The 15593-nt window shown below is 37.7% G+C and overlaps 1 protein-coding gene across 19 annotated transcripts in view; it reads left to right on the top strand.

Moving 5' to 3' along the window:
• Positions 1 to 15593, top strand: part of LOC143373925 (uncharacterized) — a 476822-nt gene that overhangs the window by 455495 nt on the left and 5734 nt on the right. For 15 of the 19 annotated variants that reach the window (XM_076821632.1, XM_076821639.1, XM_076821648.1 and 12 more), the window contains 3 exons: positions 933 to 959; positions 13743 to 13778; positions 14827 to 14961. In XM_076821632.1, coding sequence (XP_076677747.1) covers positions 933 to 959; positions 13743 to 13778; positions 14827 to 14961 — 198 coding nt within the window. Of the gene's footprint in view, positions 1 to 932; positions 1025 to 13742; positions 13779 to 14826; positions 14963 to 15593 lie in introns of those variants that run through there. The other 4 variants (XR_013086561.1, XR_013086562.1, XR_013086560.1 and 1 more) reach the window with 3 other exon arrangements.

Here is a 15593-nt window from a genome sequence, read left to right as displayed (position 1 = left end):
CGAAAGTCGATTATCTGAAATAAAAAATTCAAAAGCATTTACTTATTATATTATATTATCTAGTATTTGAACGAAGGATTTTTTTATCTGATGCTTAGTTTTCTTTTAATTTACGAAAATCAGGCACGATTTATGATAAAAATTGAAACTTTTACTTTAAATATCAGCCATTTTTCCCAAATCAATATTTCGAAAAATCCTTCGTTCAAATACTAGATAATATAATATAATAAGTAAATTCTTTTGAATCTTTTATTTCAGATGATCGACTTTCGAGCAGCAGTGGTCACCGCAGTAGCCTATTTTTTTTTAGATAAGATGGACCGTAACTTAGTTATTGATAAATATTTTTAAATAAAAAAATTACGATGTACGGTACTAGATGCAATCCTTAAAAGGAAAAAAGATTTTCTGAGATATGTGTTATAGCTTTTGAGTAAAAAATTTTCAAAGACCACTCTTTTTTCGGCCTCCTGACTGAGCATGACCCCTTAATGTCATTTTTTGGAACAATGCGCCATTATTTTGGCTTTTTCACGCAGGTGGCGAAAAATCTCTCCGTACACGGGTATAACGCCGCGGTCAACCCTGTCGTTGCTAAAATTTTTTAAATTGAGACGGGTACGAGATCAGTCGACATTATTTTCAAACCTCATTACAGTAATCTGGGGTGCGAGTGGGAAACCGATCACAAAAGCGAAGCGCGCGGCTCGATTACCTGGGCCGGTGCATGGTTGCAGTGGAATGCGTGAGGCGCTGTTGCCATTTTACAAGTTCGCGCGAGCGCTGGTTGCAGGATAAAACGATGACCCTGTATATTGCTCTATCGATGAGGCGACTATGTGTATAAACGGGCAGAATAATATTTCATCCGGTTTGAACTCGATTGCAATGTCACCGAAATACCAACGCCGCATTCTGTTTGTCCCCAGGGTACTGATGGAATTCCTGGCCTGGAGGTACAGTGGCATTCGATTATCGCTCGTCCCCCGGTGTGACTGCGACACAGTCTAACCAGCCCGGGGTAATGACGATACATCTGCCTGATTTACCCCGGGAACTGTCCCAAAATTCGTCTCTTTGCCTCTTTTGTACGAAAAGTGGGGGCTGGAATAAGGTTTTGCGCCTTTCTCCCTCTTTACACCCAGGATATTTAGCATCATATTTTATCTGGCTAAATAATCCTATTAGCATATTGTTCTTAGAATGTCGTTAGGAAGAACTTCTTCGAAAACTTTACTGTTTTACACGCACACATTAAATTCATAGTAGTGCAATATTTTATCGTTATCTTTTTTCGTCGCGTAAGCTTTTCATCAATTAAAGTAGATTGTAACACGAGATAATAACTACGATCTCTTATTATTGAACTTCTGTTAATTACAATAATTTAAAAAATTCAATGTTATAGGAAAAATATATGGTTTCCTACATGTCGTGACCATTTGAAGTACTTACCTTCGATGTTTTATACAAATTCAACGAAAGAAACGTTTTCTTCTAAAGAGTACAATTTTCTTATTGACAGAATACTTTTTTTTTTAAACTACAACTTTCGAGATTCACATTCATCCACAGTTTGCTTATCATACCTACATGAGATTGCTGCTGGTACTGACATGGCATTATTGCTGGCATCAACCCGAATCGACAATTTACTACTAACAATTCGTAATCGAACTACTGTGCGTGGCTGAGAAGATATCTAACCGCCGGCATAGGGGCAAGAGGGGGGTGTACTCCGGGTAAAGGCTGGGTCAGACACGTCCAGTGATTTAGTCGAGTAGCGAGTAATTTAGTAATTTACCGTGTGCGGACACTAAAATTTAGTCGAGTAGCTTAGGAAAACAATGGTAAATTACTAAATTACTCGCTACTCGGCTAAATTACTGGACGTGTCTGAATCAGCCTAGCGGTGTTGCATGATCCAATTCGTCGATGCTTTTTCATCGACCAATAACGGACAATCGATATGTACATACTATGGGGTATTCGGGATATAACGAATCAGACGCGCATTCCTTCCGCTTGCCATCTTCTCAGCCGCGCACAGTATGTATACAGTCAGTAGTTGTTTTATTATTGTTTATCGAATTATTTAAAAATAACCGAAGCTCTAATCTCAATATCCTAAGCTTTTTATTTCACTTATAGTTCGATAATAAAAAAATTTGACACAATCGAAATCTGCAGCCACCGAAATAATCTTTTACAATAACTTTTTCATATTAACTGTCGACTGTGTCATAATTAAAGTACTTAAAAACCTTTTGACTGACTAACACAACAATTTGTTCATTATAAGATGATAAAAAAATCATTCAGTTGTCAGAACACTGACTGTGATGCGTTTAGTTGATACTACAGACAAAAAAAAATTCGTTTAAATTCTCTATTAGTATTCGAAATTTTTCCAAATTCTATGCGTTTCACAATCTATAAAAATTATAACTTTTCTAGCAAGTGCATACTTCCATTTTTTTTCGCTTGAAATATTTTTTAGTTTTAAAAAAGAGACTACAAAATTAGTTTAACACTGTGAGTGGCGTTGGCGGGTTTCGAAGCCTTGGAATTTGCATTCATTGCACGGTTTTGGCGTGTCTCTGCGTCGATAATTTCTGGAAAGCATCAAAGTATTGTCCGAGACTCCCAAAATGTGTACTGTAAAACAAACCAAGCTCGAAGTTCGCTTTGTATCAGGGATTGTAACCCGCTCGGAGCCGGTTACTAGTAACATAAGACAGTCTAGTCCAGACAGCCACTTAAAGGGGTACTCTGATCATCTGGCCGAAAAATTGAGCAGGGCACAAGGTGATGAATATTATTTAAAAAGTTTTGCACGATTATATTTGTTATTCATTGAGTAAAAAATTCATAAAGATTGCTCATTTTTTCGGCCGGATGACCAGAGTACGTTAAGTGGTTGTCTAAACCAGACTGTCTTATGTTACTAGTAACCCGCTCCGGGCGGGTTACAATCCTTACTCTGTATACAGTAATCGTCCGTTATGAGTCCGTCGAACGGGGCTGGCGGCGGACTCATAGTGGGTTGCGGACATGGTTCCGCGCGGCCAGTGGCTGTGTCGACCCTTTCGTTTCCTCTCGCTCGTTGTCCGGTTCTCCCACTCTCGTCCGCAGGCTTCCAAGAAATGGTGGGGATAGTCACCGGACTCTCAACGGACGGATGAAACGAACTCATAACGGGCGATTACTGTACATACACTTTTCCATCTGACCGACACTTCCTTTACACGGTAGTTCGATGAGTCATCTACTTTGTTATAATAATTTCTATATTCTACATTACATCTTCGTGCAAGTAGTATGTACCAATAAATTGCTGACATTCTCCTGATGAAAATCAGTTGAAACCTGGTCGCTTTCGGACTATTTCTAATTATGCATAATGCAAAATTGGCCTACGCCCAGAAGGCACACCATGTTTTTAAGACGTCAATTTTTCTCAGTTAATTGGTGTGTTATCGGTCTGAACGTCTTACGACCTTATTTTAGGCGTCTTGAAGACTTACAAATACGGACGTCAAAAATTCACGACGTACAAAAATTACGTCGTAACGACGTTTCTTAGACGACTGTCTTAAAACGTCTTTGAGACAACTGTCTTAAGACGTCTTTTGGACGTCCTTAAAACGACTTTTAGGTCTGAACGGCTTTTGGACGTCTTTTAGCCGTCTTTAGACGTCTTTTAGCCGTCTTTAGACGTCTGTATGCTATCTAGGTATAGTATTGTGAATATGGACATCATCAGGACTTTACCAGACGTCTTTAAGACGTCTTGAAGTCTGGGTCCACGTCTTTAAGATGTCGGTGTGCAATCTTGGCGGTATTCAGTACTAATTCATATTTCACATAATTAAAATTAATTTTGGTGAGGTCGGCATTTGGAGTCATTTTTATTAGAACTCTTGCCCATACATGTATACACATGATGAATTGGCAGTACTCTCCTGAAGATGTATATATGTAATAGAAAATATAGATGGGCGGATTGGAAAAAACAATCCCTAAATCTTGTATTTCGCTAAATCTTGCAGCGCTCAAAGTGTTAAGCTATGTATACACAGTGTTCCAGCATTGATAGTACATCTGAGGAGGGGGTAATTCTACATGAAAAAATAAGTCGAAAATATAGAATAAATTTTTTTTATTTGGGACCTTATGTCTCATTTTCATTTATAAACCCACTCTCAACAGACAGAGATAGATAATGGCACATTATATTTATAAGGAATCAACATTACGTATGATATTAATGTTATTTGTAACGACACGTTAAGTGCACGTGTTTAGTGCACTCGTACTCGAAGAATATTCGATTTTCTCGAACATAAAGCCTCAAGAAAAGAAATTACATGTAGAATCACCCTATCCACGGTTGTACCAGCAGTACTGAAACACTCTGTACTAGTTTCAATAAGAATATTTCGGTAAGTGACATTTTTGGTTATTTCCCCAACTGTTTCAATTATCTTTTTTTTTTTTACAACGTGGTCTTTAAATCAGTTTGAATATGAATGTCAGACGTTGATTAAGTTTTAAAGGATTCTGAAAGACGATAATAAATATTAGAGGCTATAGATTGTCATAAAAAAGTGTCCCGTATCTTTCAGAAAACTTAGAACGTCTGTTTTCATGCCTTTGGCCTTTATTGTTTAGGCTGTCCGAAAATAAATTGCGTGTTTATACTAGAAAATTTAAAGTAACATTACTCAGCTCACAATAAGCTTTTTTAATCAAAATAAGAACCATTGAGATCTGTACATTTTTGCCATACGAGTTTCATTATGCTATTACAGTAGAATTGTAAAGTTCTAGAGGCAATGAAATCTCTAAAGGTGTTTAAAGCAGCTTGGTTTTTGGGAATTTTCTGTTGCAAGAAATTGTCGAGATGTTTGAAGGGGTTAGTAGTCTCTTGGTGAAAGGTCTGGTGAGTATAGAAGATGAGGTAGAGTTTCATAGCCCAATTCTTTCAACTTCTACAGCGTCATTTCTACACTGTATGGTCGGGCAATATCGCGCAAAAGTATTGGACCATTTCAATTGAATAATGCTGAATGTTTAAGGCGCAATATCTGATGTATTTCATGACAACATTTATTAGCGGTGATGGTTTCACCTGGATTGAGAAAGCTGTAGTGAGTAATGCCAGTTGCAGACCATCAGATAGTCACCATTCCTTTCTTTTGCCGTAACTTCGAGTTGCAAAGTGTTTCGGAGCTTCATCATGGTTAAATACGCATACAGCACATAATATTGCAGTAATGTCTCAGCAATATTGCGGTGTAAGATTTACAGTATTGCACGAAATATTGCAGAGATGTTGCAGCAATATATTTATGTCCGTCTTAGTGCAATATTGCAGGAATTATTCCTGCAACATTTCGGCAATATTGCTGATGTATAGGTTGTTTGACTACAGGTGGGAGAAAATTAAAGGGAGGATTTCACACACCAGAATAAGACGAAAATCAAGAATAACGATAGTGCGGTTGAGGCTTCGTTTGTAAGTTATAAGCGTTAAGGTCGATTTACACTATACAGCACGAACCGACACGTACCGGCAACGTCGCGGTCCCTCACCGGCACGTAATGTTATGCATGCGTCTACACTGCTCCGGCAACAGTGCGGCAGTTCACGTTTAAGGTCGATTTATATTATCCGTTCAGGCACGGAACGTTGCGGAACGTTTCGGTTCAGACAACAACGATGTAGTGTTTATACCATCAATTCACATTCAGCAACGACAGGCGACAGGCGTCAGTTGCCGAACGTGAACTGATGGTATAGGGGTCTTCGTTTCAGATTCTGTCTGAACTAGATACATATCATACGAGTCTCCGTTCAAACACGTTCCGACAACTTCACTCACGCATCGTTTCAGTCAAAACATTCTTTTCGAGAATGTCAATCGTCGTATGCCCGAAGCGTAACGTGTTGTAACTGATCGGGACGCTGCATATAAACATTCGTATCCAATAACCCACAACAATATTTGTATGAACCGAAACGTTCCGTGACGTTCCGTGTCTGAACGGATAATATAAATCGACATTTAGCAGTCGAAATGAGCGGATCAGACAGTGACGAGAAATTGATTCTTCTAGCCTTATTTTTAGACGAAGAGGATGCCGCAGCCAAAAGAGCAAAAAAGCGAGATAAAATTTGGGTACATCCAATATTAAAAATGATAAAAGTCGAAGGAGAGTATTGGATTTTATTCAAAGAGTTACTAAAATACGACGATAAGTTTTATCAATACTTATAATGCTGCAATGCAAATTTTTTGAACTGCTAGAATCGATTGAACCCCCCGTAAATATTTACTTTAGCGATTCCCCACCGATTTTCATGAAATTTGGATATGTTGTAAAACTCTACATTCTGAGCAACTTTTTCCTATACATGTTGCCGCTGCTCGGTCTTAGTTTCCGAGATATTCGCAAAAATATTTTTTAAATTTCTTGCTTTGGTGTTATAATTTGGGTTAGTGTTTGGTCAGGTTATGTGGAGTTTTACAACATATCCCAATTTCATCAAAATCGGTGAGGAATCGCTAAAGTAAATAATTACCGAACCCCCTATCGCAGTATTTAGGATGGTCCATTGCATGCAACGGCACACATAACTTAACTTGCTCTATCAATTTTTCGGAATTCATCCTCTGCTGCATGCGGTCTCTGCCGTTTACTGATTCACACTGGCAGACCAGCGACGACACGTCTCGACAGGGACCGTCACGAACCGGCAAAACATTCTTCGCGACCATGTCGACCGGCGTCGGTTCGTGCCGTACACGGAACGTTGCAGGTCGGTGCCGGATAGTGTAAACAGTCGCATTTAAAACGCATGTTACAATGTTTTGTCGTGCCGGTGACGGACCGCTCCGTTGCCGGTACGTGTCGGTCCGTGCTGTATAGTGTAAATCGACCTTTAAAGATATGCCTCGGTATAGAGTCGAAGACCTCTTTAAGGGGTTATGCCTAGTCAGACGGTCGAAAATAGGCGAATATTTGTGAATTTTTTTTGAAGAAGCGGAAGCGTATATTTTTACGGAACTTTTTGCGCTTAAAAGAGCAACATTTAAAGAATATTTGGTAATTTTTTCGTAGAAAAATATTTACGTTTATAATAAAATAACAAGCGACATCCAAGAAGCATTTTTAAAAATTTGGTGTTGCGGTGAGCACTGCTATTCGGAACCAGATTATCTAAAATCAACAAACAAAAAAGATTTCGTTAGTATATTAATGTATCCTCAGGTTGACGGAGAGAATTTTCCGAAATATTAAGTTAAAACAACATGACAAAACATTTTCGCGTAATTTTTGCAGGAAAAATCAGGATTTCAACTTTAAATAGTTGCCATTTTGTTTTAACTTAATATTTCGGAAAATTCTCTCCGTCAACCTGAGGATACATTAATGTACTAACGAAATCTTTTTTTTTTATTTAAGATAATCTGGTTCCGCATGGCAATGCTCACCGCAAAACCAAATTTTTAAAAATGCTTCTTGGATGTCGCTTGTTATTTTATTATAAACGTAAATATTTTTCTACGAAAAAATTACCAAATATTCTTTAAATGTTGCTCTTTTAAGCGCAAAAAGTTCTGTAAAAATATACGCTTCTGCTTCTTCAAAAAAAATTCACAAATATTCGCCTCTTTTCGACCGCCTGACTAGGCATAACCCCTTAACACTCTTGCAGTTCTCTCGCAACCCACGTATCGGTTAGCAAGGTAACAATTCCACGCTTTGTTGTTATCCGGATCCTGGAACCTGAGGATGCCTTCGGCTCCTTACCGGGCAGGCCTGGTCTTAAAGCAGGCAATCCGTCTGCAGCGGTGCACGCGGGGCAAGTCAGGCGATAGGTCAAGTTAGTCGAAGTCACTGTCGCACGGGGTCACTCACCTCAAAGAAGCTGCGACGCAATGACTCTCGACATAGTCACACGATTCTGCGACACTTCATCCAAAATTGAAAGGTATCGTTGAATTCCACCAGCCCTGCCTACTCGCTAAATCCTTTGTTTCCATTATATCCACTGTAGTCAATTCCGTTATCGAGACACACATGCGCAGAAATCACACAAAATACAGAATCACAACACTATAAAAGCAAATAAAAAAAAGGTTCAGATCTCCTGCACTAAAACGTATAACAGAAATTAAAAAATAACGCGGGTTTACCGCACTGACATGACGCCCGCAAATGAATTTAAAAAAAAAAAATATTAAATTTATCCACACTAAAACTTGTCAGGAAAAAGAAACAGGTTCATACGAATTCAGACAATTGAAACTAATGACTCTTAATAAATAAACTTGAAGTAACTTTTTGACGTAAATTCGCGGGTCAACTGAAAGTGTTTCTACTTTGCGATTTGTCGATGCTCCTTAAAATAATTTAACATCGGCGGAGTTATGTTGACTACGAGAAGCACCAAAATGCGCGTTTATGAAGCACGAGCCTATCAGCCCAAATTACTTTATAACCACAGATGTGTCAGACGGTGCAGTTACTTTTTTCCTGTTTATTACACTTTGAAAATACTTTCTCTAAATTTTCTCTGTATCAATTTAAGGGGGCACACCACTGTAAAAAATCGGAAAAATCGATTTTTTCTTTTTCACATTTTCCGAAAAACGTATTTTTCAAGAATGATCTCTCCAAATTTTATGAAGAAATTCGTAAAATTGACGGAGATATAGTATTTTCCGTGAAGCGGTGTCAAGCGCGCGACTTGAGCCGAGCGGAAATTTGAACGCGTTTTCCTCAGAATGACATTTTTCAACCGCGTTGACAGTCTACAGAGAAAACTATACATCCAATTGACATGATCAAGGGCATTTATTCTACGAAAAACCCGTCACTATTACATGACGATCAGTTTTTTTTTTCAATCAACGACCTGCTTCTATTTTTTTATCAATATTTCCGCAATTTGTACCCCGAAAACATGATTTTTTTCAGTAGTGCGCCATTTTGTAATATTTTGCGATTTTTACATTTTTTATCGTCATGTAATAGAGGTAGGCTTCTAGTTTCTAAATATTTTTGTCCTTTTGAATTCGGATTAACCATATGGCCTGGGCACTGTCAACGCGACAAGCCCGATTTTGCCGCAGCGCACATTTTGACGAAGAGTATACAGGAAACGGATTTATGAATTTGATTGAAAAAAAATTTCTGACCCTTCGATATGTACATTATTAACTATACTAAGCAATACATTGATTTACTTGCGTTGTTTGGTTGAAATAAATTCCCGAAAACACTGTTACATTTCGGACCGTTACAGTGGTCTGCCCCCTTAAGGGAACTCTGTTAAGTTCACCAACGAAGACGCCAGTCTCTCCAACTTCTTCGAACGCAGTACATCAACCAAGCAAGCGTATGTACAAATGAACTCATTCAACTGTTTTCGGTTTGATGATCCTCATATTCAACCTAGCTCCGCCGATATTAATAAAATTTATTTCAACGAGCATCGACACATCGTGATGTAGACAATCATTGTGAGTTATCAGTTTCAATTGTCTGCCTACGTGTAAATCTGATTTTTATTCGTGTTCAGTGCGGGTATATTTGTGTTTTTTTTTTAATTTTTGTACACGTTTTGGTGCAAAAGATTTCAATTATTTTTTTTTTTTGGTGGTGTGTTTTATGTATTTTCTGTGTGTGTGTCTCGATAACACAATATACTGCAGTGGATATAATGGAAACAATGGATTTTAGCATGTTGGGAGGTGTGGTGTAATTCAACGATACTCTTTACTTTTAGATTAAGTGTCGCAGAATCACGTGCCCCGCGTGTACCGCTGCACTCGGGTTGCTTGCTTTTGGTCATATCTTTACACGCTTATAGCTAACAAACGAAGCCTCAACCGCAATACGTTATTCTTGATTTTTGTCTTATTTTGGTGTCTAGAATCGCCAATTAAATCTTCTCCCACCTGTAGTGGAACATCCTGTATATACATATAATAGCTCTATGTGACGTCACCTTACCCTGTCACTTGTCGCTACGATAGGATATTCTCCGGGTAACCCTGGACACAGGGGGATTCGAACCGTAGACCTGTATCATCGTAGACGTATTTAAACTATTCCTACCGTGCAAAACTTTAAACTGAAATTTTTCTAAAACGAAGGTTCATTTTGACAAACCCCATTAGTGTTTTGTAACACTAGGTGTATACTACAACTTCCACCCAGTGTCATTCCACGCATGAAAATATAATATAGTACTTACTCTATTTAAAAAAATTAAATTGATCTTCAAATTTCCTTCACAATTTCATGTACAAAAAATTCTCACAAAAGCACTGTTTTCATATCTTCAACGGCCTACGAGATATTCTAGTGTATCCAGTTAAAAGAAACACACCGTAGAACCCTCTCCACGAACCCCCATAGACAAACTTTGTCAAAATCATAGTCGCTTCAAAATATTGCTGCAATGTTTCCACAAAATTATCAATGCAACATTGCACGGCAATACGTGTGCAATATTGCCGAAATATTGCACAAATGTTCTCGCTGCAATATTGCCGAAATATTGCACAAATGTTCTCGCTGCAATATTACACAGTAATATTTCTAGAATTATGCAAAAATATTGCAATGAAACCTGCAATATTGCAGCAATGTTTCTGCAACGTTTCTGCAACAAAATATGCTGTATGGGTGGTTATTATAGTTCGTTGATTATTCCCTCCCGCAATACATGATCAAGAGTACGAGCAGTTTTTGGTGCTTTACGTCTCATTTTGAAATCGTATAAAAAAATTGCACGGATTTGCGTCTTCTCCATCTTTACTTTGACAACGTAACAAGGATACGAATAAACACCGCAAAGCACTAACCATAAATGAGTACAGCGAAATCTACGCTGCAAAATAGTGTATCACTTGGAAACAAGCAAATAACAAGTCATTCTGCAGAAAGCTCTAAAAGTTAGAATAAGGAAAACCGCAATTTATTACCGGACAATCTAAGTTAATAGTATTTACGTATTCAAGGTCTTGACATCATACATGTGCTCATTAAACCATTAAAAATAGTGAACGCTGATGGACATTCGATAAATACGATATTCATACACTGCATAACACTTAATACCAGTCAACGAGCAATAAAATCTCGAGAATTTCGAATCTGAAAAACATGTTTCCTCTATGAAAATATTTGCACTTTTCAAACATTCAATTCTTTCCTTCGATAGGTAGTTGTTCGAACTTCACAAATAACGGAATGAAAATAGTGACGATCACGAAAAAAATAGGACATCTGGTCCAAATATACATAGGTAGACCGATGTTAGAAAATTTATTGTTAAAAAAAATTTAAGCGAATACGCACCCGTAAGAGAAACACCAATTACTAATGGTAAAATAATTTAACTTTTGCAGTTTATTACTTTACATCATGTTCTTGTGGCAGTAGTTACCTTAATTGTAACTGCGGAGGGCCTTTTAAGATGATAAATACAGACTTAATTGGATAATATAACGTATAGACACCAACAAGAGAGTCTTCTTAAATGTAGATATGCAAATTAATCAATTTTCAACTAGTTATTCAGTTTTTATCATACGTCATCATCCAGTAGCTCTTTGTACAATTTCGCGTACTGCAGAGTGAACTAACTATACATAGGTCGACTAGGCAAGTATGTACTAATTAGTGACCATAGGATCATTTCACGCCAAATCGATCACTCCTCTCCCTCGATGTCTCGGATTTTTTGTAAACTTGAATATGTTGTAGTCCTCGTGGAATTAGGGAGGGTTTAAGTCATCATTTTGTCGATTTCGAGTCTGTTTAAAAAATACAGGGCCTTGAATTTTCCGATTTTTGCCTATTTTCGTGAAAATGGGTTGTACTTATGAATTTTTATCTCGGAAACTATTTCTCGGATTTAGCTGATTCTTCCGGCATTTTAATGTGGAAGGATCGGACTTTCTGAATATTTTTTTCCAGATCGAAAAATTAATTTTGCAACATTGAAAATTATAAACAAATTTTTATTTTGCAAATTCGGGCTCGAAGTCGCGGTTTTAAAAATCCGAAAAATACTATCATATTACTTGAAGTTTTTTCTACAAAATAAGCCTACGTCCAGGGTGGTGCGGCTTCTATTAACATCACAGTGGGGTGGTAAATACGGCGGTTCGCGCCGAATCAGGTAAGCGGAACGGACTTAAACTTAGAAATCTGATTGGTATAGAAAAAATCATTGGCCAAGAGTGGGTTAGTAAAGTTCTTCTGCAGGTATAAATTGCACCATTCAGACGAGTACGGGATCCATCGATATTGTTTTTAGACCTCATTGAAGTAATATGGTATGATGTGTCGACCGTAATAGCGGTGCGTCCAGGCGACCCCCGTATTTACCACCCCATTGCGATGTTAATAGGAGCCGCACCACCCTGGGGATAGGCTTATTATGTAGAAAAAACTTCAAGTAATATGATAGTATTTTTTTCGGATTTTTAAAACCGCGACTTCGAGCCCGAATTTGCAAAATAAAATTTGTTTATAATTTTCAATGTTGCAAAATTAATTTTTCGATCTGGAAAACAAAATATTCAGAAAGACCGATCCTTCCACATTAAAATGCCGTAAGAATCAACTAAATCCGTCAAATAGTTTCCGAGATAAAAATTCATAAGTACAACCCATTTTCACGAAAATAGACAAAAATCGGAAAATTCAAGGCCCTGTATTTTTTAAACAGACTCGAAATCGACAAAATGATGACTTAAACCCTTCCTAATTCCACGAGGACTGCAACATATTCAAGTCTAAAAAAAATCCGAGATATCGAGGGAGAAGAGTGATCGATTTGGCGTGAAATGACCCATAGAATAGATATTTAATGGGTATGAAATAATAGATCTTGCTATAGTCTAAGGTAGTTTGCGTTTAAACTTTCAGGACTACATACAGAAATTCATTTCGAGTAATCGCCATTTTCCTAAGAGATTGTATTAATGTTTTTTATCGATTCTATCACTGTTAGCGTTCTTTTCCTTAATACATATACGTGTTAATTAAGTCACACTCACTATGCTTACTCAAGTATACGTAGACATAATGGTATTTACGTTATATTTGAACGTGCAAACGGTAATGCGACATAATTTGTAAACCTATGTTTATTAAAATTTTTTCGTCCGATTCTATAAGCTCTGTTACACAATTAAGTTTGTGAAATATTACTGAAGCATTTCTCTGCTTACATAGCCTATTTCATTGAGATATCTGCACGGTGCTAAACAAGAGCAGTTCAAAAGTTTCAACGAGGAATAATTATTTAAGAATTTCGTGGAAAGAGTAAATTTCAATTTTAAAGAGAGGGAGGAGTGCACAATTCACTTGAGATGTACTTCTAGAGTCTCGTAAAATGCACGAACGGAATTTAAGCCATGATCACCCAACTGTGTAAAGTAAACGAGAAAGAGGGCGAGTAAGGAGGGTGAATATACATTACATTGTTTGTTGTTTAAAATAATTAATCGATTTGTAATTTTCTTTCATTCGTCGACGCATTCCTGACTGTGGTCACATGTTATATCTTTAACAAGAGGTTTTTTCATACAAAAATTCAATAGTAGAACAATCCTATCAACAACACGTATCGCATATGTAGAAAAGAAACGATGAAAGGTATGCCCGCCACTTAACAAATAAATTCTTTGACGTACCAATTCCAGGGACCGAAGGGAGTGAAAGGTGATAACGGCACATCTGTGAGTATTGACGTAATTCGACTATTAATTGTAAATAATTGGGTAGGAAAACTAGTTTGACCGGGCAAATTAGCTCATACGTATTTTACAAAGTAATATCTGGTAGGCGAAAGGTTTTGCATGCCAGTCGTGAAATTATTTATTTGGAAAACTTCGTCGTTGGTGTCTATTTCATGCATCATCGTCACACGATTACCATCGCAATCATTATTGGGTAGTAATACCAGTGTCTATTACTCATGTTACTGCTAATACCTATCATCATTATTAATGTTAATACTATTAATTTTACTGATACGCATCGCACGAAAAACGCACCAAGATCAATTCGACACGTATTTTAGGATTTTGTCATGGGAGCGTTTCTGACGTGAAATAGGATTAATTAAGTGTGACTAATGGTTCGGTTAGAAACGATGCGAAACCAGTATGGAATTGAACGATAGTCTACTATAATGCGTACTTGTGCATCACGCATGTAAATTGTTCAGAACCTGCGTTCCTACACACTTACATCTTCGTATTGCATTTTCTGACGTCATATTTATCATTATTCTCGCGGAAAGTCGTTGAAATTAAACAATGCAATTTCCTACGAGAATGAGAAGACTTATGAGAGGAAGGGATATCGAGTGAAATTAGACATTTGAATCTAACGTTATCATCTTTTGCCGATACGTATTTATATGTGCTAAGTCTACGTATGCTGCCACCAGCGTATGGTGTATACTCACCAATTGTCAATATAACTTCTTTAAAATTGTAAAAAGTAGCATACCACAACAATACCACTTTTTTTTATACTCAGAGTTTTTAACAATTTAAAGTATATGATCGAGTTAAGCAACTGGATTATCAATATTTCATTAGAAAAGGAAAAATGTGTTGACGCCTCTGTTGGACGTTTATGCTCAATTGCGTATTCTGCACAACTCAATATTATACTGCATAGAGGGGTTCCTTTTTGTGCCTGGCCTTTTTGCACGTTCGCGAAAATACTTGCTCGTACGCCATTTACATCTTGAAATCTCTTCGTGTATGACTACAGGGGCCACCAGGGAAACGTGGTAGAAAGGGTGATAAGGGTAACGATGGAGAGCAGGGTGTTCCAGGACTTGATGCACCCTGTCCATTAGGTGCCGATGGACTTCCGCTATCAGGATGCGGCTGGAGACCACCTCAGGTATCTCAGTTTTTCTATGTTTCTGCGAATTACTTTTGTTTCTGTCCAATTAGGGAAGAAACATATAACATATCTACCTTTCTTTTATCATTTCCTTTCTCCACTTTTCTAATTAAAAGTTTCCAAATTATTCCAAACATTTCAGTCTCAAAGATATTATTTATTATGGCCGAGGTCACATATATTGGTCGGTCCAGGTGAGCGTGGAGTAACTCTCGCCATGCCGCCTGCCGGTCTCGGCGCTTCAGATTGGCCTACACACAGCTTCGTAACGCACAACTATGTACATATTATGCTGTGTAAGGATAAACAACGACATGTCTACGTCATGCATAGAAGGAGCCGAGCAGCGTCCTCGTTATCGGCGTAACCTCACATTCTCACCATACCTTTCGGGAGTCGCGTAACTGGGAGTGACAAATCCATGAGCCCGCATACGACTCGGATGGAGAGGATCGATTTCCCTCCGATCGCTGTTCGCGAAATCGCCCAGATCGGCTAACATCTGTGACCTCCACTACCATAGATACTACTAACCATTTATTCACTATATAAATATAAAATTAGTATCTATATGGGAAATACAAAAATATTAAAGTAAGAACAATTCTACAGACTATTTCGTAATACAG

The sequence above is a fragment of the Andrena cerasifolii genome, chromosome 10 (assembly GCF_050908995.1).
Source record: "Andrena cerasifolii isolate SP2316 chromosome 10, iyAndCera1_principal, whole genome shotgun sequence".
NCBI classification, from domain to species: Eukaryota; Metazoa; Arthropoda; class Insecta; order Hymenoptera; family Andrenidae; genus Andrena; species Andrena cerasifolii.
The sequence above is the reverse complement of the archived record's forward strand: the minus strand, read 5'-3'. Positions and strand labels throughout refer to the sequence as shown.